We start from the raw sequence: 22054 nt of genomic DNA, 5'->3' as shown, positions 1-22054 counted from the left end.
AGGGCAAAATTGCCGCAACGTCCTCATCGTGAGGAGTCGGCTCTCTCCACCGCCGACGCTATGCTAGACAACGCTATGCCAGACTAAGGAAAAATCCCACTGGCGCATGTGAGGGAGCAGTTGCAATTGAGCTGCCCGGCCGATAACGTCGGTCTGGAGATGCGGGCTTGACGTTGTAATTGCTAAGCAGAGAGATATGATGAGGTGTGCCGAGCATATGTCAAGTGTGCTTGGTGATGATTCAAGAAAGGACCGGGCCGGTCAGAAAACAGCAGCGAGCATGATGAGATAATGGGGAATGTATCATGCTTGGTATTCTCAGGACAGCCGATATTGTGTGCGTTCTCTTGACGTCTCTGGTGAAGATGTCAGATGGCCCATTGTCTTTTTGATGGATTGCCCACCCTGACCATCAACTCTTTGAGGTGACTGGCCCGAAAGCTTCACAGAGTAGACCCGCGCATCAGGAATCGAAATATTTTCGTGCCAACCTGTCCTTGATTGATCATGATGCCATTGAATGCCCATCTGGCGCCCACAGCGTTATGTATAGGGTAGGCATAGTGGCGCTCCGTGGTGTTGGCCAAGACGGGCTTCTTCTGCGCGCATCAGGAGAACCAAATTAACGTCGTCAAACTAAAATTCGATCAAATGTCTGGCCCGGTCTGTCATATCTGGTCACAACCGGACCGGTTCTTTCCTTTCAAGCGACCGTCGCATACCTCCTGTCGTGCAACTTGGCGTCTTGCCTGGATAGGAAATGTTGCCGCAGCCTCCCGATTAACCCGAATGCCAAAGGCCCTTGGACGCGATCGCCCATTGCCTGCCAAACAGTCAAGCCGTAACCATCATGGAGGCAAGAAATCCAAGCCTGAACTTTGCGAGGCTCCCGCGGACGACCGAGACGATGGAATACTTACGTAACGAGTCGAGACCACCGGCTCCATCTACACGTATACTGCGACGGATGAAATGAAGTCATGTATAGCTCAGAACATATTAAAGCAAGGTATCTGGCAACATGATGGTTTTCCGTCTTCTTGCCTCGAGAATTGGCCACGCCAATGCAACGCCAGCACAATGGTCGAATACGCACCTCACCCCCTTTCTTCCCTCTCGGTGGAGGAGACCAGCCTCGCGAGGGACATTGTCCTGGCCTCCTCCCCAAACGAGGTCATCCAGTTCCGCATGATCTATCGACAGGAGCCTGAAAAAGCCCAGCTGGTCCCCTTCCTCGACCTCGAGCACGCGGGTAGGCTGACGACGGACACGCCCAGACCCCCGCGTCTCGCACGCGTGCATTACGTGCGAGCAGGCAAGTCCGCAGAGCGCAAGGCGGACGAGATCGAGGCAACGGTCGACTTGAACAAGAAGAACGTGGTATCGAAAGATGTCGTGGGCCAGGAGTTCCTGGCGGGTTTGAGCACGTACGTGCCCACCCCTGTGTTTGCTGCATCCCCAGCTCGACTGACGCGCGCAGATGGGAGTTTGACGCCCTCGTGGAAACATGCAAAGAATCTCCCCTGCTCAAGGCCAGGATAGCCCAGTTCTCGCTCCCCGACGGCTTCGACGTGATTGTCGAGCCGTGGCCCTACGGCGGCATGGACCAGCCAGGCGACGTGCGCCGCTTCTTCCAAGGCCTGTGCTTTGCCATGGACCGACGCAGTGGCAACCCGGACGCCAACTACTACGCGTACCCCCTGCCCATCATCCCCGTCATGGACTTTGAGAAGAACGAGATCATCCGCATCGACGAGCTCGCGACGGGCGGCGGCGACGATCCTCTCGCCGTCACGACACCCAAGACCGGGCCCATACTCGACCACTGCGCGCCGGCCGAGTACGTCCCGGAGCTGCTACCAGGTGGCACGCGCAAGGACCTCAAGCCCCTGAGCGTGGTCCAGCCGCAGGGTCCCAGCTTCTCCATCAAGGACGAGAGTCTCGTCGAGTGGCAAAAGTGGCGCTTCCGCGTGAGTTTCAACCCTCGCGAGGGCGCCGTCCTGCACGACATCTGCTATGATGGGCGCAGCGTCCTCTATCGCCTGTCCATCAGCGAAATGGTGCGTTCCCACAGTCCCCCGGCCCTTGTAGGATAGACGACTGACTGCGTGTCTCCCCAGACCGTCCCGTACGCAGATCCCAGAGCCCCCTTCCATCGCAAGCAGGCCTTTGACTTTGGCGACGGCGGCATCGGCCACGCCGTCAACAACCTCGCGCTGGGCTGTGACTGCCTAGGCGTGATCAAGTACTTTGACGGTGTGCTCGTGGACGCGAGCGGCCGGGCCGAGAAGGCGTCGCAGGTCATCTGCCTCCACGAGCAGGACGACGGGATCGGCTGGAAACACACCAACTGGATGACCAACCGCGCCGTGTCGACGCGCCGCCGCGAGCTCGTGGTGCAGTTCATCATCACGCTCGCCAACTACGAGTACGTCTTCAACTACAAGCTGGATCTCGCGGGCGCGATCAACGTCGAGACGCGCGCCACCGGCATCGTCTCCGTCGTCAACATTGACCCGGGCAAGACGGCGCCCTGGGGCAACGTCGTCCACCCGGGGACCCTCGCGCAGAACCATCAGCACATCTTCTGCGTGCGTATCGACCCGGCCGTCGACGGGCACAGGAACACGGTCGTGCAGAGTGACTCGCTGCCCGTGCGTATGGACGCCCGCACGAACCCGCACGGCAACCGATACGAGGTCGTCGACACGCCGCTACTCACGTCGGCCGGCTTCGACGCCTGTCCCGAGGCGAACCGCGTCTTCAAGATCCAGAACCTCGACATCAGGAACCCCGTGTCAGGGAACCCGGTCGGGTACAAGATCGACCCGCCCCCGACGCAAAAGGTCCTCGCCGACCCGGCGAGTATCCAGGCCAAGAGGGGCTCGTTTGCCAAGCACCACCTCTGGCTGACAAAGTATCGCGATCACGAGCTGTACGCGGCGGGGCATTACCCTCTCTCCAGCAAGGCCGAGGTCGGTGGCGTAGCCGATATGGTGGCGCGCAACGAGGATCTGCTGCAGGAGGACGTGGTCGTCTGGAGCTGTTTTGGCCTGACACACAATCCTCGCGTGGAAGATTGGCCTGTCATGTACGTGTCACCCCCCCCCCCCTCTTTGCTGCTATGGGAAAAGTCCATTGACCCGAGCAGGCCTGTGGAGATCCTACAGCTGCACATCACACCGGTCGATTTCTTCACGGCCAATCCGGCCATTGACGTAACGAGTGGGAAGGATCCCGCGTCGAAGCTGACAAACGGTTCATGCTGCAGGTCGGAGCAGCCCAAGTTATGAAGGTTGGTCGTCTGCTGGCGCGGCAGTGAGGGAGCCCGGCGCAGGATGAAAGAGTTGATGTGTGATGCTATGTTTGTCAATTAGGTAGTCAACAGCGGCAGCACACGTTACATCAGACAGCTGATTCGGTACTTTGGATCAACCTTGGCCACCCAGTCTGGCCAGAGCAAACCCGGCTCGGCATCGCGAATGTCCCAAATGTGCTCCAGCGCGCCGACGAGGTCGCCACGATCATAAGAGATGCCCTTGGGCTCTCGCAGTCTCTCCCTGACCATGTCGCGCACCGACAGATCTGCGGCGTCGCAGCCCGCGATGAACAGCGGGAAGACGACGGAGAAGGACACACGGGAGTCGACGCTGATCTTGGCAATCTCTTGGGTGACAACGTGGACTTGCTTCCGAATAAAGGGCGCCGTAAACGGTGTCTGGTGCAGACGCGCGTATAGCAGGATGGCGCTCGCTGCGTACATGGATTCGTTGAGGGCGACGACAGCGGCGGGATCGCTGATCTGCATGCGAGCTATGGATGTATCGACGTCGCGTTCGCGTGCGTGAAGGAGCATCTCCTCGGCTTCGGCTATGCGATCTTCATCATGGCCGGCGAGAAGGTCAGGGTCTGTGGCCGTGGTGTCGAGTTGTAGCAGCTGTGCCTCCAGCAGTCGCCCAATGCGTAGAAGAGGATTGACCAGCCTCGGGGAGAATGTGTAAATGGGATGACTGATCCAACCGCTGAATGCGTCCGAGTACTTGCGACTGATCTCGTCGTCGTCCATTTCGATCATCCGACAGGCCTCCTCGCCAAGTGGACTTTGAGGCGGCCGCAGGGAGCACAGCGTGGATATGACTGTCCATCGAAACTCGGTCAGGGGGATCTCGGGTAACGAGAGGGGTGTCTGGCTCTGCTGAAGCGCTTTTCGTGCCATGAACCGCGAGACAAGGTTGGAGGCGATTCGTAGATAGTCATGCCTCTCCGTGGCAAAGTAATGCAGCAATGTGGCCGCGCAGATGAGCGGCAGCAGGTCGTCGTCGCTGGTTGCCGTCTGCAGCAACTGGGTGCGCATGGCACGCACCGCCTCTGCGCTTGTCGCTGTCTTGGTCAGGGCGAAATGCTCCCGGCTGTTGTGGCGCAGCTGGTACTGGCCGGCCGTGAAGCAGAAGATGGCACTTCGGAGCGCCTTGCTCGACAGAGCCATCTGTGGCAGGGTTGTGGTGTACGGGTGCTGGAAGCCGTACAGATGGCCGACGTCTTCCCAGTCCAGACACAGAAAGTCGGCTTCCGCTACCGACAGGAAGTACTGCCAGAGGAACCTGCGCTCGGGCGAGGCCAGCATGTCGTCTGGCCACGGCATCGGGCAGTAGAGACGTTCCGGTGCGGCTAGAAAGGGGGAGATGGTGGTGGTTGTTGAGGACGTCAATAGATGGTTGGCACTTGAAAACGCGTCGAGGCTTAGACTCCCGTGGCCTGGAAAGAAGACGGAAGGGAATGGTTCGTTGTAATCCGAGCTTGGCAGTACATCTGGCACGACTGGAGTGAGACTCACGGTCTCGTCAGCTTGTGTCTGATCGCTCGTCGTCGGGTCCCGTATGTCATTGCGAGGAGAGGTTTCTGCTGGCAAGATGCTCGGCAGTAGCCGTTGATCCGGGGGGCGCAACAGGTCGAACGTGCCATTTTGCGTCCCGCTCGCAAGGCCAGAGCTTTGGACACAAGGTGGCGATGCAATGGGGATGTTGTCGTTGCCATCTGGTTCTATCGACGGACCAGCGTCGTCGACAAACCGAGGGCTTCGTGAAGATCTAGCCTTGGCCTTGTTGGCACGGCGCTCCTCAAACGCAGCAGGCGTCGATAACTTGAATGTTCGGGCCTCGCAGGCATCGCCGTGCTTGACGCATTGCGAGCATCGCGGTTGCTTGTGGTCACACTGGTCGATGTTCTTAGGTGCCGGTGCTTGGAGCCTAACTCTGCTGGTCACTTACTTTGCGTTTCTTGCGTGAGCACTGCCCACATGCACCCCTTCTACGCGGCTCATGCATCAGTGGGGGCTTCCGGCATGTCTTGCGACATGGCTGTGTTGTGAAGATGGCGATGGGAGCACTTGAGGTGACGATAGATAACCGAGGATGAAGTGATGGCGATGAGCAGGTAAACCACGTGACACGGTGCTCCCGCGCCTTCAGACTGCCCATGAGCAAACCGACTGATGTATCGGGGCTGATGCCAAGAATCCAGTGCAAGTGCGTAGTATAGCGTCTCTCTAGACTGAATGGCAGCACTATTCACTGATTCATGCATATTCTACCCGTGTAGCTCATACCAAGGCCGATGCAAATTGAGAGTGTAGGGTAGTCTGAGCGATGTAGATGTCAGTCAGGTTCAAGACGTGTATCAGCCTACCCTAGGACGACATTAGCTCCTATTATGCGGAACCAATCCCCAATCAAATTTCAAATACTCTCCCTTCAAAGAACCCAAAGTGAAGCCCCTTATTTTCCGCAAGCAGCTCTTGGAACATCTGCTCGCGCGGAAACTCAATGCCGAAACCCAGAGCAAGGACGGCTGAACATTTTAAGTATGCCGCTCGTCAGTATATCGTGATCTCACGACGAGACTCGCCCACCCACTCTCGCAGAGCATCCCTGGTGATGGTAGCGCGAACAAGTCCAATCCTCGAATACCGCCCCTGCAAATGCCCGAGCGCGAGAAAGACCTCCGACTCTCGATTGTTGTCATCGATGATGGTTGTACCAAGATGCAAGCACAACACCCGGATAGGAAATGTCCTATCCATGGGGACCCAGGAACCGCCTTGCATGTCTGCTGACACGTTCAGGGCACTATTCCTTGCAACCGGTCTATCTACTCTGAAGTCTTCTATCTTGAATACCTCCACTGGGTTGTCGTTGGGACCAAGTAACGCGAACCGCGTAGCCCCTGACGTTTCCGAGTCGAGCTGGCCTTTCTCTGGCAGATGCGCAACCATAGTCCCAGTCTGAGCCCTGAGCTTGATACATCCTCGAGCCGGGCCACTGTCGTTGAGTCCGCCCTCCTGGACGTCCGTCGATATGACTTCGCAATGGCCGGGGAGAAGTCTATACGTGCTGACGAGTTTCTCTGCCGAGAGCCAGCTCCAAGACGGTGGTCGATTCGGCAGCTGGACACCCGATCCGGCAGCAACATTCTTGATGACTGGCAGCCGGATATCATTATGCCAGGTAAGACCGGGAACTAAGTTCCCCTTCCAAAGCCCTGCAATGTATTCATCGCCATACTGCTTCGCCAGGGCTCTCGCAATGGCGGAAATCGCAATCTGCCTGTCCGTCTCGAATGTCAACTTTCGACCCGTGTATACAGATACCATGTCTGACCAGAAGGAGTACATCCTCGCAATCGACTGCGGCTCACCCTGTAAGATCGATAAAAACCCTTGTTTGTTGTCTAGGCCCTGGAGCATGTGAACAGGGGGGTAGTAAGGATCTGGATACATGCTGTGGCCACACTCGCAGACAGCAGAGGCGGTGCACTCAAAGGTAACGGCAGAGGAGTAGCTCAGAAGCCGCGGTGCAAGTACTCGCTCCTGCATCGTCCAGGCCCGGGTGGACAGAGGCTCGCTGATATTGTGGAACGAATGGAGGCGAGAGTCGTGAATCGTGCGCACCCAAAGGTCCGTAATGACCCCCCCCTGAAATGGAACGCGCAGACACTTTGCCGAGTAGAAGTCTCTTTCTTTCGACGGGTGGAGGAAGCCCTCGTCATCGGCGGATGCTAAGGAGGCGGCGATTGTCAGATAGGCCCCACGATAGATGTCTCCCATTTTCACGGACTCCTTCTTCCAGTCATCCCTGTAGCGGTCAGTAAGATTTGGTGACTTCCACCACACAGCTGGAGCCAAGCTTTCTTACGAGTCATCTTGAATAATGCACAGCGAGTCGATCCAGAGATGTCGAAAGCCAATCTGCCTCGTCAAGGTGACAGCATCCTGAAATGTCTTTGCCAGATCATCCCATTTGATGCCGGATAGGCGACTGGTGAGATTGCCACTGGTAGTCGTGCACGCTCTTACGTTCCCCCACTGCGGTCGTCAGATGTGACGAAGAAGATATGACCTTGAGAGACCTTACGCAGTGACTCAGTGCCACGTACTTTGAGGGCTTCAAGTCTTGCACCAGGCAGATGCCCTCGGGTCCGGAGCACTCGAGATCCAACAGCCGCTTGGGTGTCTCCTGCACGTCAACTCTGCACTCCGCATGGTTCTCCTCGCAGTCGCGAACCCAATCTATAATCAGGTCGTTCGTAGCCTGATTGTTTGGCTCTCGAGGGACAGCATTCGCCCATCCAAGACCTTCAATTATGCTCGTAGACCCTGCAACACCATGTGAGAATGAAGCGGCATCGGGACCAAGGCCCAACCAACCTGTCTGGCGAAAGATCTCAAGATGCGGGACGACTGGCAATTGGGCGTCTATCCACATGAGAAAGAACGGTTCGTCATGGCCTGTTCTGACAAATATCTGGTTGTCATTCGGGGATATATAGCCATAATCGGAAATTGCGGTGAAGAGGAGGGAGCAGAGGAAACACGTCCCGAGTTGAGCACTTTTCTCGAGCTCACTGATGCCCAACACGTGGAATTTCGTGCCCTTCTGTTCGGGTGCCGGTTTGAGTTTCTGGCAGACGTTGCACGTATCAAACAAATTAATCATTGCTGCGAGTGACGCCCCAAGACGAAAGGGTATGGGACTGGTTTTGTCAGTGGTCTTGGTTCAGAGATATTTATCTACCAGTTTACTGCCTCGGACAATCTAGAAACAGTAGGTGTTTCATGAACCCCGCTTCGTGCTTATATAATTTTCTTTTCTGAGGTGTCCAATCTGCCTGCTTACAAGCATCAAATTGTAGACACATGCTGGTATGGACGACCAGTCATATCGAAAGACATCCAGCTGCAATGTCGTGATCCAACATTCCCCACCAAGTATGATCGTATGCGGCAGCTGTTGACAGCTTTGTCTGCGATCCTTTCAAGTGTTGAGGTCGTCGTCAACATCATGCCTCAGTCCGAGTTAGTCATCCCTTACATGTAGTCTCCTCACGTCTGGAGTCGGATACTTCTTTAATGCCCCAGTGATGATTGCTTTGTCATTCACGAGCAACTGGAGTCTTACATGGCTTCGGTATAAGTCAGTTCCTCAAGCCAGCCTCCTCCACCTCAATTCTAATCCACTGCTACTTTTCCCTTGAGGATCGGCACGGTTGCGATGGGCAGGCGACACTCCTCGCTGTCGGTACAATGTCAGCGAAGTCGCGGACATCACTCTCCTGCTGTGAGGCAAGGAGACCTACCCTAGATTCGTCAAAAGCCACGGCTGTTCCCTGATGGATCGGATTAAGTGTCCGACGTAGGGAATAGGGGGCCTGATGACGGGCGGTTCGACTTCATCCACGCGCGTTTTGAGGGCTCGCGCCACAAAGAAGAGCATAGTAGCGATTTCCAAGACGCCGATGGCTGACTTTGAGGCCAGTAGATTGATGGCGTCTATCAACGCCATATCTAAGGATTTCTGGGGATGATGTATGAAGAAAGGTCATGCTATGCGCGCGTAATCGGGGGCCGTGGGCTTAAGTATCTCTAGTCTACTCACAATCTAGTTTAGCTACGTGGAATCGATATGAAAATAAGATTCCGGCGTTGTCGCATACATTGGCGGGTGTAGCCGACACTGTACATATGTAGGCATGCCCAGTCAAATGATCACATCCTGGCATTGACCTTCGGGATGATATCTGTACCAGAGTACGTTTCTTCGATTCGACCTAGACAGGCCAATTCCGGCTCCAAGGAAGGGCCTCATCTGTTCACGGCTCTTTTGGCCACAGATTGGGAGGGCCTTTTCTTATTGTGGAGGCGAGTTCTCTGGGATAACTCACCATTTCAAAGTCCGAGAGAACATCGCCAGTCCATCGGCCCTGTCAAAACGGACGCTTCCAACCCCAAGCCAAGCGGCGTCCGTCCGATTGCAACACTAGTTTGATCCGTTCATATGCATACGAGTCTGACACGTCCCACATTACGGCTGCACACACGCATCAGTAGCATCGTCCCTCATGCTTTGTCATGTTCATTGGCTTCTGGGAGGGCCATTCAACATCCGAAAAGAACCTCACTTTTCAGGGCATGCATGTCTGTATGCGGCAGACGATGTATAAATGCACACATGTCAGTATGCATTCCCATGAGAGAGTATGCTGGTCATCGATACACTCGAGGCGGGGTCTTCTGCTCGCCGTGAGCGTCATCCGCTTCAAGTGTGCAACCACGTCAACCAGTTGAGGGCTTCAAGATATCCGTCTCTGATTCTATAGTAGACGCTCCTCATGTGACAAAGGTTTGAGATGGAAGACTTAGCCACCCGACCAGCAGTGGGACTGGGCGCGGCACACATCCTTTGTACACAGCACGAATGCTTCACTTGCACTAGTGTTGTGACACCTCTCATACATGCCTGCCCTTTACTTATATCCTGGAGTCCGCTTTGTGATGTGCCGAGTCTTCTGCCCCGAAGATGATGTCCAGAGTTGGACGACTGGTATGTTTCTCTCCAAGGGTTAGCGACCTGCCAAGCCCATATTTGCTTCAAATCATGGTTCCCAAGGGAGGGGGCGGGTCTCGGCAGAAAGGAACTAGATGTGTGCCTGGCAACGTTGGATATGCCGTGGCACGTGGTGTAGCATTCGTGATCCTGGAAGGCATTCCTAATAAAGCCGGATCATTCCATTGCGTGGGCGGAGAGGATTGTTCAAAGGCTTAGGTGGGTATCTCCGTCAAGGGTTCAGGGGCCTTGGCAAGACACACGATCCAGTGTGAGACATCTCTTCCCGAGACCTGCATGCCGAACACTGGGGGGGGACGCCATCTTGGGTCATTCCATGGGGCTTTGGCAGGCAGGTTGCGTACCGCAGTGTGGTTGCCAGGGCGAGTGCACCCTTCTGACATGCGGCGATTGAACATGCGAGAAGGTGACTGGCCATTGGCATCCCGCAGGCTCTACCATCTTGGAATGGCCAAGGGAAGGCTTTCGATGGCCGAGACAGTCCATCGGCGAATATCCATCAGTCTGCCGACTGTGGAGGCGGTCACCGAGTTGCTTTGCTCGGGAGATCATCACCCGTGCATTCGGCAGTTCAAGGGGAACGAGTATGGACTGCACTGCCGCGAAGCCACTTCAGTGTCTATAAAGACTTCGAGTCCCTCGACCCGAGGATCAATTGGTCACCTCAGATTACCGTTCTCATAACATCTTCTTCAGCAACCCTCACAAGCAATCTCAAACTCTCAGACTCTCGTCCGACTCACCTTCAACCGCCAAGATGAAGCCCACCACCATCCTCATCGCCGCTCTGGCCTCCTCCGCCACGGCTGTCCCTGTCGTACGTCCATAAATGTCACCTACACCTCCCACTAGACTGTATGCTAACGCACCCCGAGCTGGAGACTCGCCAGTTCGGCCTTGGTGGCATCTTTGGCATCCCCGCCGCCATCTTTGGTCAGGGCATCGACCTTGCCAGTGACATCTTCGACTCGGCTGCGTGCGCCTTCGGCACCGTCATCGGAAGCCGCAGCTCGCTCTGCTTCAACCAGGCCGGCAAGGGAGGTGGCAACGGCAAGGGTGTTACTCTCGTCATCAAGGGTGGCGCCAACGGCGGTGCCAGTGGCGGTTTGACTGGCGGTCTCACCGGTGGCATCAGCGGCAGCGCCGGAAACAGCGACTCCAAGGGCGATGCCAGCGGCGAAGCGAACGGCGCCATTGACATCAAGGAGGCCAAGGAGAACTTTGGCTACGACTTCGAGTACAAGACTGTCGGCGACCAGTACGAGATCACCATCACGCCCAACTCCAAGGACCTCAAGCCTTGCACGGACAAGTACAACAAGGACAAGGGCATCCAGCAGCTCGTGTCCGAGGCCGCTGAAAAGTGCCTGATGAAGTAAGCGGTGGACAGGCAATGAAAGAAGTATCCTCCAGAGATTGGGTGGAAATCCAGAGTAGAGAGTGTGAACAAATCGCGGCACCTATCGATCAATATGAATCCGACTGGTTCTATAGATCCATGTGCTCCTGAATATGCGACCTGAGCCTTGGCGTGACCCACGTTTCTGATTCCCTATGCTTTGGCTGTGAATGCTCATTCTGGCTGTGAATGCTCATTTTGGCTGGATCGCCCGGCATTGATTTGAGGCGCCTGTTTGCAGTTGTGTTCTTACGTCTGTGAGAGATGGTCGCAACTTCATTCCGTGTTGACGTGCCTTGTGATGTTCTATTCAACTAGCCGATACGTCTTATGAAGCTAAAAAGTACATGACCGTACTGGGTCGACTCATGCGAACAACGGGGCTGCTGCCTACGGCGTCAATAATTGGGTCCCGAGTCCCGAGTCCTGCCTCCTGCCCGACTCCTAATTATGGTACGCGTTGCATTCGATCGCAACTGGTACTCATGATCTCTCAGCATCAAAATGTGAGCGCTTCATATTGGCGACAATTCTGAAGTCACTCTTTGCGGATGTAATTCCTACATAATGAAGGCCTAGCGCCGTCGTGATATCCTCAAGTCTCCAGCCGGATTTCAAGTTGGCACGATGAGGCCTGTCAGCCGCCCCTTTCACTCTCCCAAGGCATGACTGCTTCCATGTCCTCGGTCATTCCCCACGCGTTCAGTGGAGCGGAACATCAAGGAGGACAAGAGCTTCGACGGCCATTTCAATCCTCCTCGCTTCGCGTTGCCATCGACATCGGTACACCAGCTCTTGGCCTCTCCAGCCCGCAGCACCAGCAAACTTCAGATCATGATTACGCATCCTGAAGGTGTCTGCCGCTTCCAGGCCAGCAAAACTATGCCTTCACTTGCGTGGCGATGGTGGTGTTGTTGGCGACTTGACTGACCCGAATCTGTTCCATCTGCAGTTAAACACAATGGTTCTCGCGATGGAGGACGCAGTCCTCGATGAGTAGGCATCAGCAACGGTCAAGAGGTTGACCCACGTGCTCACTTGGCACTAGCCTCGTGCCTTTCGTCCCCGCCAGCGACGGTCCCCTGGTATTACTCGACGGAGACAGTCGTGGCTATCTCTTCGGTCCGTCGTTGTCGAGTATAGCAACGTAATATTCTCCAAGTATGTGTACACGTGCTGTAACATCCAGCCAAGTGGGGGGCCGCGAAAAGCGAGACAGCGCAGCACAAGACAGCTATCTCGTCACAACATCTAGAGGGGTTATTGGCGCGAGCGGAGAACCATGTCGCTCCGCGGCATCCACGCTCCTAGGTTGGATGCTGCGCAGCTACAAGCTCCCCGATTATGCGCTCCCTGCGAGGAATACCCTCGCTCGTGACGAAGAGACGACACGCTACAGCAGGCGTAAAAGCCGCTGTAACCCTACGCGGTGTCCTTGAAAGCTAACATCGGATGGAGTCGCCCATATCTCAGCCCACGACAGCCTCGAGGTAACGTCGAGAACCCGGCGACTGTCACCTAGAAGCCGTCCCTCATGCAAGGAGACTACGTTACGCGTGCTCAGGGGCCGGATGCCGGCTCGCGTGATGTAGACCCGACGGCACTAAAGCGGTTGAAACATTTCCCCTTTGGTAACCACCTGCCGCTTTGGGCTGATACCACCTACCAATCGTGTCATTCACGCTCAACGTGTGAGCAGCTTCATCAACGGGCTTGGAGAGGTCAAGTTGATATCGATGGGTATCAGAAGACTATAAATGAATGCCTTGGTCAAGATGGGGAATGGAGGAAGGGCCCATCAGGACTACAAATCACTCTGCGATCTCCTTCTGAGCTGGCACTCAGACACTACCAGGAGAACTTATTCTACAGCACAAGACGAAAGACCCCGTTCGCTCAAAAAAGATGACTGGCCTTCTGCACACCGGCGTGGGACTCTTCGCTGCCGTGTCGACTCTGCTCGCCACCACACACGCAGCTCCACTGACACCAAGGCAGGCCACCTGCGGTCTCACAGGGAAGCCTTCAGGCAAGGTCCTTCAGGGATACTGGGAAAACTGGGACGGCGCAAGCAATGGTGTTCATCCCGGTCTGGGCTGGATCCCTATCAATGACGCTCGCATCAAGCAACACGGCTACAATGTGATCATGGCAGCCTTCCCCATCATCTACCCCGACGGCACCGTTCTCTGGGAGGATGGCATGGACAGAGACGTCAAGGTCTCTACGCCCGAGGAGATGTGCGACGCCAAGGCAGCCGGTTCGTCCCTGCTCATGTCCATCGGCGGCGCGACGGCGGCTGTCGACCTCAGCTCCTCCGCCGTGGCCGACAAGTTTATCTCCACCATTGTCCCGATTCTGCAAAAGTACAACTTTGACGGCATCGACATTGACATTGAGTCCGGCCTGACGGGCAGCGGCGACATCAACAGCCTATCCACCAGCCAGGCCAACCTCATCCGCATCATCGACGGCGTCCTCGCGGCCATGCCCGCCAACTTTGGCCTCACCATGGCCCCCGAGACGGCGTACGTGACGGGCGGCAGCGTGGTGTACGGTTCCATCTGGGGCGCCTACCTGCCCATCATCAAAAAGTACACGGACAACGGACGTCTCTGGTGGCTGAACATGCAGTACTACAACGGCGAGATGTACGGCTGCCACGGCGACTCCTACGCGCGCGGCACCGTCGAGGGCTTCGTCGCGCAGACGGACTGTCTGAACAGCGGGCTCACCATCCAGGGGACGACGATTCAGCTGCCGTACGCGATGCAGGTGCCTGGTCTGCCCGCACAGGAGGGCGCGGGCGGTGGGTACATGGCGCCCTCGTTGGTCGGGCAGGCTCTGGATCACTATGGTGGCCAGCTCAAGGGGTTGATGACCTGGTCGATCAACTGGGATGGCTCCAAGGGGTGGACGTTTGGCGACAATGTCAAGGCGAAGCTTGGATTGTGAGGGGTACTTGTCATGGAGGCGTGTCATCACCGATTTCACTGTATATATTGGTCGTTTATATCTGGCACCATTACAAATTTGACGCGAGAGAAATAAACAAAATCTCTCGCTTTGAGCTATGAGCATCACGGCCCCGAGTCTCCTAACTACTCCAGAAACTTGTTTTCGACCTGCCTACCCTGCACACCCCGCTACCCCTCACGGGTCACTGCCGCGACTCCACCGACTCCAGCGTGGCACGACACTTATGCCCCTCGCACGCCTCCACGAGAACAACAACGCGCACGCAAAACCGCCGAGTGCGGAGACGGTTCTGGCAACGAGCGGCGTAGTGTCCGCCCGGGTAAAGTGGCTCTCTCCATCGCTCCCACCATGGCCTGTGGAGCCATCGCGCGAGTATAGCCGGTCCAATGCGTACAGGGGAAGCTCCCCGAAGGGTAACTGACGACATATTCACGAGTGCTCTCATAATCAGTTCTCGCTCATATTCTTTTTCTCCATCAAGTTTACATCTCTTTGCTTTTCACATTAATCGTCCACTCCCCAGCAACCTCCAAGATGCCCAAGAACAGAGCCCTCGAGATCATCGACGCCGCAGCGGCAGGCGGCTACGCCGTCATGGGCACATGCTGCTACAACATCGAAGGCATCATCGCGTCCGTGCGGGCCGCCGAGGCGCAGCGCTCGCCCGTCATCATCCAGCTATTCCCCTGGGCGATTGAGTACGCCGACGGACTCCTCCTCCACGCGGCGCGCGAGGCCGCCGACAAGGCGTCCGTCCCCGTCGCCGTGCACATGGACCACGCCCAGAGCCCCGAGATCATCCGCCGCGCCGCGGACCTGGGCGGCTTCGACGGCATCATGGTTGACATGAGCCACTACGAAAAGGAGGACAATATGCGCCTCACCAAGGAGTTGGTCGGGTACCTCCACGAGCGGGGTATCATCAGCGAGGCCGAGCCGGGTCGCATCAACGGCGGCGAGGACGGCGTCATGGACACGGGCGAGCTCGAGGGCATCCTCACCACCCCCGAGCAGGCTGAAGAGTTTATGGACCTGGGCATCGACTGGCTCGCCCCGGCGTTCGGCAACGTCCACGGCAAGTACGGGCCCAAGGGGCCGCAGCTCGACTATCCGCGCCTGGCGTCCATCTTTGCGGCCACGAGCAAGCGCGGCGTCAACCTGGTGCTGCACGGCGCCAGCGGCGAGGCGTTCACGGAGGAGATTTACCGCGAGTGCGTTAAGAATGGTATGCGCAAGGCGAATGTGAATGATGCCTTTAATGTCGAGTTTACGCGGGTCATGAGGGAGAAGGCGGACAAGGTGCCGCTCACGACGTTGCTCGAGGAGGCGACGAGCGCGATGCAGGTGGTCATGGAGAAGCTCATGCGGTGGATGGGGTCGGCGGGCAAGGCGTAGTGGTGCAGATGAGAGAATAAATGGCGTTGATCATGTTCACTTGCGGGATGTGCATGGGTCGAAGATAATACCCCTGTGATTGAAGATCTTGTAGACAATTTACTGCGCTAGGTACGCCTTGAACTCGCGAACAATGTCGTCCATGGACCCCGGCGCCTTGAAGCCAAGCCCGAGCGCCCTGCTCGAGTCAAATTCCGCCGGCCACGAGTACAGAATCTTCTTCAGCGCCTCGTCCTCCTCCTCTCTCAAGAGCTTCAGCTTGTTCTCCCCGCCCACCCTGGCCAACGAGTCCATCATGTCCTGCACGGTGACGGTGATGCCCGGCAGCGTCATGACTCTATCAAACTCGGGCAGGACGTGCCTATGCAGAGACAGCGAGTGCACCAGATTCCCGACCAGCGTGCCCGGCGAGCATAGCCTGTGCTCGTACGACCGGTTCTTGACGGGGATGACACATTCGATCCCCTGCATGGGCTCTCTGATCATACCGCTGAGAAACGAGCTCGCCGCGGCAGTAGGCTTCCCCGGTCGTACCGAGATTGTCGGCAACCTAAAGATCAGCGCGTCGACAAACTGCCGGCGATGGTACTCGGTGATGAGGTATTCACACATCATCTTGGCGCAGCCGTACGACGACTCTGGCGTGGCCCGCACCGCCTCGGACACAGGTGTCGGGACCGGTCCACCGTATACGGCCTGCGAGGAGGTGTACAGGACCTTGACGCCGGGGCAGACTGTCCTCAGTGTCTCGAGCAGATTCCGCGTCGCGTCAAAGTTGACACGCATGCCGAGGTCAAAGTCCGCCTCGGACCCGGACGACATGATCCCGTGGAAGATGAAGACGGCGTCGAGGTCCTTGCGGACGACGGCGTCCGACTGCGTGAGCAGGTCGGCCTTGAGACATGTCGCGTTCTGGGGGTGCTGGACGCCCGCGGGGATCGGGGGCTCGACAATGTCTGTGAGGACGAGGGTGTGTTGGCCCATGGGATCGTTGAGAAGTGTCTTGGCGAGGAGTTGGCCGACGAAACCGGCTGCGCCGGTGATGAGGATCTTCATGGTCTGTGTGGGCTGGAGGAGGAGTTGGTGATTTTCAGTTGAAGAGCTCTCTTGCGATGTTTTGGTTTTAAAAAGCGACAATGATGAACATTGGTCTGCCCTACTGTCCTGATCTGCCTCGGTCCTCGTTACTCCGTACAAGTGCACGCAGCACGACCCCGCGGGCCCGGTTTACGGAGATAATGTGGGGAAAGCGGGACGGGGAGATCGCCCATCGGAGGTATCACCGACAGGCGCGGAGAAAAGGCCGCTCAATTGTGTCATGGCGTGGTGATGTTCTCGCAACTTGGAAGATGGTTTTGTGATCTTGGAGAGACATGCAGAAAATGAGGTTCTAGGATGTGCATGTAAGTTGGGAAGGAACCAAGTGCACGTATTCCTCATTCACAAGAATCGTGAGGGCGGAGGAAGGTGCGCCTGCTTTTGGGGGATCGGCGCAGGGGAGGGGCAGAAGAAGGAGCGAGGAATCTCAGACAAAGCAGGCGCTACCATTTCATGGGTAGCTTCGGCTCGTCACCTCTTCGTTTTCTACCGTCAGGACAGGACAGCTTGCGCCATGCTCATTGAGACTTGGAGCGAATGAATTACGATCTGTAAGTCTTTGCCTGATCCCTTGCCACAGACACACCAAAACCCGAAAAAAGTAGATGTTCCAGCTGCCGACTCGGCTTGTGACATCAAACACCAGCCCCCCGATGCTGGAATACAAACCACATCTTCGTACAGTATAGTACCCATGCTGGCTCAGAACAAATTGCTTGCCTGTACAGAGCCTGCACCCTCACTTGGCACCATCCATATTATCCTGCTCCTTGACGCGTGTGATGAGTTTCCCAGTCGTCAGAGCAGACTTAATATTGTCGATGACAAGCATTTCCATCGCGCGCTACACACGTCAGTCAGCCCCGTCCTCACTTCGCAATGGGAAAAAAAGACAACGTACCCGTGTCTCAAACGTCAACGTGCCGATATGCGGAAGCAAGAACACGCGCGGATTGTCAATCAGCCCCGGATGCACCTTGGGCTCCTCCTCAAACACATCCAGCCCCACGCTCCATATCCGATCACCATCGTTCAGAGCCTCCACCAGCGCCGCCTCATCCATCAGCTTGCCCCGCGCCGTGTTGACAATCGTGACGCCCTTCTTCATCATGGCCAGCTGGTCCTTGCCGATGATATGCTCCGTGGCCTTGCTCAGGTTCAGGTTCAGGCTCAGCACGTCACTTGTCCGCAGCAGCTCCTCGAACGACACGTACCGCGCGCCCTCCTCTGCCTCGGGGGCCAGCCGCGAACGGTTGTGATACTGGATCGTCATCCCAAAGGCCCGTGCCTTGGCGGCAAAGTTGCGTCCTATGCTCCCCATGCCCAGAATGCCGAGAACTTTTCCCTGCGGATCGTGTGCCGTGGGTAGCGGCTCTTGTCCCCATCGTCCCCTTCGGAGAATGTCCATGCCAACGTTGGCGAGGCGCAGCGCACCGAGCATACAGAGCACAGCTGTGTCAGCCGTAGCATTGTCGACGGCCTGCGGGGTGCTGGAGACCTGGATGCCGCGCCGGGTGGCGGCGGCCACGTCAATGTTATCGTAGCCTGCGCCGCTGTGGCAGATGTACCGGAGCGAAGAGGGTAGCTTGGAGATGAGCTCCTCGTCAAAAGGCCCCGTGACCTTCGTAGAGTCGTTGGACCGGTAGAGGGCGACGATGTTGCCATATGTGCCTGAACTCAGCTTGCTGAGGAAATCATCGCGACTGCCGGTGCGGTACTCGTGGAGCGCTGATACGCCTGGTTCGGAGGAGAGGGATGACCACTCCGGGTCGACGAACTTGAGGTCGCCAATGAGGAGTACGTCGCCCATTGTTAGTTTTTGGGACGATTCTATATGATGATGCTCAAGCGATGGGTAACATCAATAAGAGAAAAGGAGACTTGGTATGAGCTATTTGAGTGAGTCGGCAGTGTGCGGGTTGATGTCCGTCCGGGGTGGAGATGCGCGGACTAAATCATGCCCGCCGTCATGACCGGCAGAGGAGAAGTCCGGGCCCGCCCCGGGAACGTCGCCGATTATTGGGTTTCTAACCCGACTTTTATGACCGCAAAAATACCGCTGCTTAGAACAGCGACGGACGTGAATTGTGAGCCAAGCTCCAGGGTAGGTGGCCGGGCTCCATCCAGGGTAGTCCATTCACAACGTCGTACTCGAGGCCAACTTGCCAAGCAGACTGGAAGACCAACCACCGCACATTCACGTTCCATCCACGATGCACCAGCAACATGCAGGACAGACGAGCGTGTGCCAGTGAGGCTGGAACGCGAAAAGGCCACTTTCAAGAGCCGCCCCCAGACTCCCCACCCCATGATCCCCTCACGATACCAGTCGGCGCTCCTCGCCATCACACTCACACGGTCACACAACCAAGTATCCATCTAGCAACACGCAATATCCTCCCCCCTCCCACCTCAGAATGACAGCTGAACAATCCCTCCGCTTCTGGGACATCACCACTCGACCCCCCGCCGAGAAGACATGCTGCGCCCCCAACCCCTGGAAAGCCCGCCTCGCGCTCAACTTCAAGGCCGTCCGCTACGGCACCACATGGACCCCCATGACAGACATCACCCGGGTCCGCACCAGCCTCGCCGTGCCTCCCGTGCGCAAATTCGCCGACGGTAGCGACTTTCACACCTTACCCTTGCTGTACGACCCGGCCACGGGTGACTATGTCGGCGACTCCTTCGACATTGCCGTCTACCTGCAGAAACACTACCCGAACGAGGGCGCGGGTGACCTGTTCCCGCCCCAGCCCACGGCGGCGCTGGACTTCACGGTGCCCCCCGACGCGGAGATCCTCATTCCCCTCACCGAGGCCCGGCCGGGTGACTTTCAGGACTATGCGCAGTTCAACGTCCACGTCGACGCGGCGTTTACGCTACATGTGCAGCTCGCTATGGACGGGTTCCCGTTTGACCCTGCGACCGAGGAGGCGAGCAAGGCTGTGTTTACGGGGCGTGCGGGCGTGCGCGCCTGGGAGGATCTTTTACTGACGAGCGAGGCGCGGGTCCGGACGCTGGCGTCGTTCGAGCGCATGCTGGGTGGCCTGGCGGTCCTGTACAGGAGGGATGAGAGCGGACCGTTTTTGCTGGGGACCAGGGCGTGCTTTGCGGACTGTATCGTCGGCGGCTGGCTGCGCATGATGGCTGCTACGCTGCCGGGGAATGAGTGGGAGGCGCTGAGGAGCTGGCATGACGGGACGTTTGGGCGATTGCACGATGCACTGGATGCGTTTTCTGCGGTCAAGTGAGTAGGCATCTGGAAAGCAGACGATGACGAAGATGATTAGAGCCTTTCTCATTTTCAGCTACTGCCTGTCTCCTCGCTACGTCCGTCCATGACGTGTCTACGCGCCCCGGGTCAGAGGCTCGCCCTTGTAGACCATCATGTAGACCTTGCCGGAGACGTGCTTCTGGCTGAAGAGGATGGAGTTCTCTGGGAGTGGATGTTAGCAAAGAGTTTGTTTCGCCTGGGGAGAAACGTACCGAGAAGCTCACGCTCAGGAGAGAAGTACATGTCTACTTCGTGTGTTAGTATCTCAGTTCGAGGAGTCTTCGCAGGCCAAGCATACCGTTGTACAGGCACTGCGACCACTCGTTGCCGATCCAGGCCATGATCGACCTGACCTTGGAGTCGACAGTCATGCCCTCGATATCCGCGTGCGCGAGGTGGAGCACGGTCAGAGCAGGAGAGTCGTAGCAGCCTCGGGACTTGAGGCCGATGAATCTGTCTAGGTGTCAGCACGATGGAGTGACGCAGCATGGCTCGTGCTGGTCCTTACCGAGACAGGGATGTTGTTCTCCGAAGCGAAATTGAGGAGATTCTGTCGGCCGCTGCGAGATGATCAGATGGAGTTCGGGATAGCTTAGGGCGATGGAGCTCACCCGAAGCGGTTGAAGAACGAAGGCATCCTCCAGGGAGCAATGACTTGGAGGGTCTAGGGAGCCTTGTCAGTTTTGTTCTTTCACTGTGATACGAACATGTTTACTCACGGGGCCGCATGCTTTCCAGGCAAGCTAGAAGCGAACCTGACTGTGATCCTTTAGTTCACCTCCATTGGCATGAATCGGCACCATCTCGCAAAGACGTACTCGTTCTGCGCAATGTCCGCAAACATCCTTTCGTCAAAGCGTTGTTAGGTCTATCTTCACTTCAATTCGATTCAAGTCAATTCAAATCAATTCACGATACCACTAGGCCTACGTGAATCACACAGATTCCCCCTCCAACGCCATCTCCCAGATCTCGCCCTCTGACCCTGCCGTGAAGCTCCCATCGCCCAGCCCTTTCGTCAACCTGAACCCGCACGAGTGGTAGAGCTTTCGTGCCGGCTTGAGGACACTCTGTGTGTTTAGTACGACACGGCTGTACCCCTTGGATCTCGCAAACTCAATTGCTTGCTCCACCAGACTTCTCCCGAGCCCCAGTCCTCTCGCCTTGGGTTCCACCAAGAGTAGACGGATTCTCGCTGTGTTGGCTTGCTCTTGATCTTTGATGAGCATCACCGATCCCAGATACCCTTCTTTGTTTTCGGCTACCCAGCAGCGTTCCATTGTTGGGTCATAGTTTTCGAGGAACTCGGCGGCTAGGCGAGCCACGAGCTTCTCCACCTCGAACCCCCAGCCTCGGTCTTGCAGGTAGATGAGGCCGTGGCGGTACGTGATGTAGCCAATGTCGCCGGGGCGATGACTTCTGTATGTGATGGAGGCTGTGTTCTTGGCCATGTTGGGACAGTGAATGCCGCGTATTAGTGTTTGGTGGATCGTGTCCGAGTCTCAAGTGGTAGGATTGCTGGTGTCGTGTGGCTTGATGTAAGGCTAACACACCCATCCTCCTGGCCACCGACTTTATAGTTGCCAGCTTGTCCTCGGCTTCATCGTTCTGCGCGTCCGAATCTCGCGATGCGCCTTGCCATGACATTGCACTATGAAGTGGGGCGGACCTGTCATCCCCAAGGCGTACGACACGGAGCTCTGGCCCCACTGCGGAATAGGCGCGTTGCTCTCGGCACGTCCCTTGACTGGACAAGAAGCATGCTTAAACTATGTCGCCAATTTGAACAACATGGGAATATGGACCTCTGTCAACAGCAGGGCGGGTTGTCCCACCCTCGTCACCGGCAAATTCTTGTATTGGCGTGCCGGCTGTCCCCGTCTCTACTCCCTAGGCATGTGTCTTACGATTGTACACAGGTGGTGAACAAGCCAATTAGACTCGCCAATGTGTGGCGGCGATGGGCCCGTCTCTCTTTCATAGATTGGCATCAGTGAGTCTCCCACT

At 56.8% G+C, this 22054-nt stretch overlaps 11 protein-coding genes across 11 annotated transcripts; 5 read left to right on the top strand and 6 right to left on the bottom strand.

Moving 5' to 3' along the window:
* Positions 1-1080: 1080 nt before the first annotated feature.
* On the top strand, positions 1081-3293 carry F5Z01DRAFT_683835 (copper amine oxidase; the record flags this gene model as incomplete). The annotated part of the gene is made up of 4 exons (XM_046265885.1): positions 1081-1427; positions 1481-2060; positions 2121-3091; positions 3152-3293. The coding sequence occupies 4 exons, from the start codon at positions 1081-1083 to the stop codon at positions 3291-3293; spliced, it is 2040 nt and encodes a 679-aa protein (XP_046114523.1).
* Positions 3294-3400: 107 nt separating this feature from the next.
* On the bottom strand, positions 3401-5324 carry F5Z01DRAFT_629306 (fungal-specific transcription factor domain-containing protein; the record flags this gene model as incomplete). Its single annotated transcript, XM_046261653.1, has 2 exons — positions 3401-5238; positions 5264-5324. The coding sequence occupies 2 exons, from the start codon at positions 5322-5324 to the stop codon at positions 3401-3403; spliced, it is 1899 nt and encodes a 632-aa protein (XP_046114522.1).
* Positions 5325-5567: 243 nt separating this feature from the next.
* F5Z01DRAFT_730164 (heterokaryon incompatibility protein-domain-containing protein) lies at positions 5568-8049 on the bottom strand. Its single transcript, XM_046266691.1, has 4 exons — positions 7703-8049; positions 7410-7651; positions 7191-7360; positions 5568-7130 (listed from the first exon to the last, which is right to left on the bottom strand). The coding sequence occupies exons 1-4, from the start codon at positions 7989-7991 to the stop codon at positions 5873-5875; spliced, it is 1959 nt and encodes a 652-aa protein (XP_046114521.1). The 5' UTR covers positions 7992-8049; the 3' UTR covers positions 5568-5872.
* Positions 8050-8503: 454 nt separating this feature from the next.
* F5Z01DRAFT_677722 (uncharacterized protein) lies at positions 8504-8837 on the bottom strand (the record flags this gene model as incomplete). Its single annotated transcript, XM_046265387.1, has 2 exons — positions 8504-8567; positions 8632-8837. The coding sequence occupies 2 exons, from the start codon at positions 8835-8837 to the stop codon at positions 8504-8506; spliced, it is 270 nt and encodes an 89-aa protein (XP_046114520.1).
* A 1641-nt stretch (positions 8838-10478) lies between these two features.
* F5Z01DRAFT_665940 (uncharacterized protein) lies at positions 10479-11558 on the top strand (the record flags this gene model as incomplete). The annotated part of the gene is made up of 2 exons (XM_046264199.1): positions 10479-10716; positions 10775-11558. Coding segments are annotated over exons 1-2 (559 nt in total), but the record flags the coding sequence as incomplete, so codon positions are not given.
* A 1412-nt stretch (positions 11559-12970) lies between these two features.
* F5Z01DRAFT_360967 (chitinase 18-15) lies at positions 12971-14461 on the top strand. The gene has a single exon (XM_046259299.1). The coding sequence runs from the start codon at positions 13204-13206 to the stop codon at positions 14251-14253; it is 1050 nt and encodes a 349-aa protein (XP_046114518.1). The 5' UTR covers positions 12971-13203; the 3' UTR covers positions 14254-14461.
* On the top strand, positions 14460-15721 carry F5Z01DRAFT_360974 (tagatose 1,6-diphosphate aldolase). Its single transcript, XM_046259300.1, has one exon. The coding sequence runs from the start codon at positions 14812-14814 to the stop codon at positions 15670-15672; it is 861 nt and encodes a 286-aa protein (XP_046114517.1). The 5' UTR covers positions 14460-14811; the 3' UTR covers positions 15673-15721.
* Position 15722: 1 nt separating this feature from the next.
* Positions 15723-17224, bottom strand: F5Z01DRAFT_360975 (nucleoside-diphosphate-sugar epimerase). Its single transcript, XM_046259301.1, has one exon. It carries the CDS (start codon positions 16726-16728, stop codon positions 15772-15774), a length of 957 nt encoding a protein of 318 aa, XP_046114516.1. The 5' UTR covers positions 16729-17224; the 3' UTR covers positions 15723-15771.
* An 11-nt stretch (positions 17225-17235) lies between these two features.
* F5Z01DRAFT_753584 (D-isomer specific 2-hydroxyacid dehydrogenase) lies at positions 17236-18765 on the bottom strand. Its single transcript, XM_046267097.1, has 2 exons — positions 17672-18765; positions 17236-17614 (listed from the first exon to the last, which is right to left on the bottom strand). The coding sequence occupies exons 1-2, from the start codon at positions 18578-18580 to the stop codon at positions 17510-17512; spliced, it is 1014 nt and encodes a 337-aa protein (XP_046114515.1). The 5' UTR covers positions 18581-18765; the 3' UTR covers positions 17236-17509.
* A 328-nt stretch (positions 18766-19093) lies between these two features.
* On the top strand, positions 19094-20091 carry F5Z01DRAFT_360957 (uncharacterized protein). The gene has a single exon (XM_046259297.1). The coding sequence runs from the start codon at positions 19188-19190 to the stop codon at positions 20022-20024; it is 837 nt and encodes a 278-aa protein (XP_046114514.1). The 5' UTR covers positions 19094-19187; the 3' UTR covers positions 20025-20091.
* Positions 20092-20759: 668 nt separating this feature from the next.
* F5Z01DRAFT_360959 (acetyltransferase) lies at positions 20760-21599 on the bottom strand. Its single transcript, XM_046259298.1, has one exon. The coding sequence runs from the start codon at positions 21496-21498 to the stop codon at positions 20983-20985; it is 516 nt and encodes a 171-aa protein (XP_046114513.1). The 5' UTR covers positions 21499-21599; the 3' UTR covers positions 20760-20982.
* Positions 21600-22054: the final 455 nt, after the last annotated feature.

This window comes from Emericellopsis atlantica (genome assembly GCF_019669845.1).
Source record: "Emericellopsis atlantica unplaced genomic scaffold F5Z01scaffold_35, whole genome shotgun sequence".
Classification (NCBI taxonomy): domain Eukaryota; kingdom Fungi; phylum Ascomycota; class Sordariomycetes; order Hypocreales; family Bionectriaceae; genus Emericellopsis; species Emericellopsis atlantica.
Note: the sequence above shows the minus strand (reverse complement) of the source record. Positions and strands in the feature narration are given on the sequence as shown.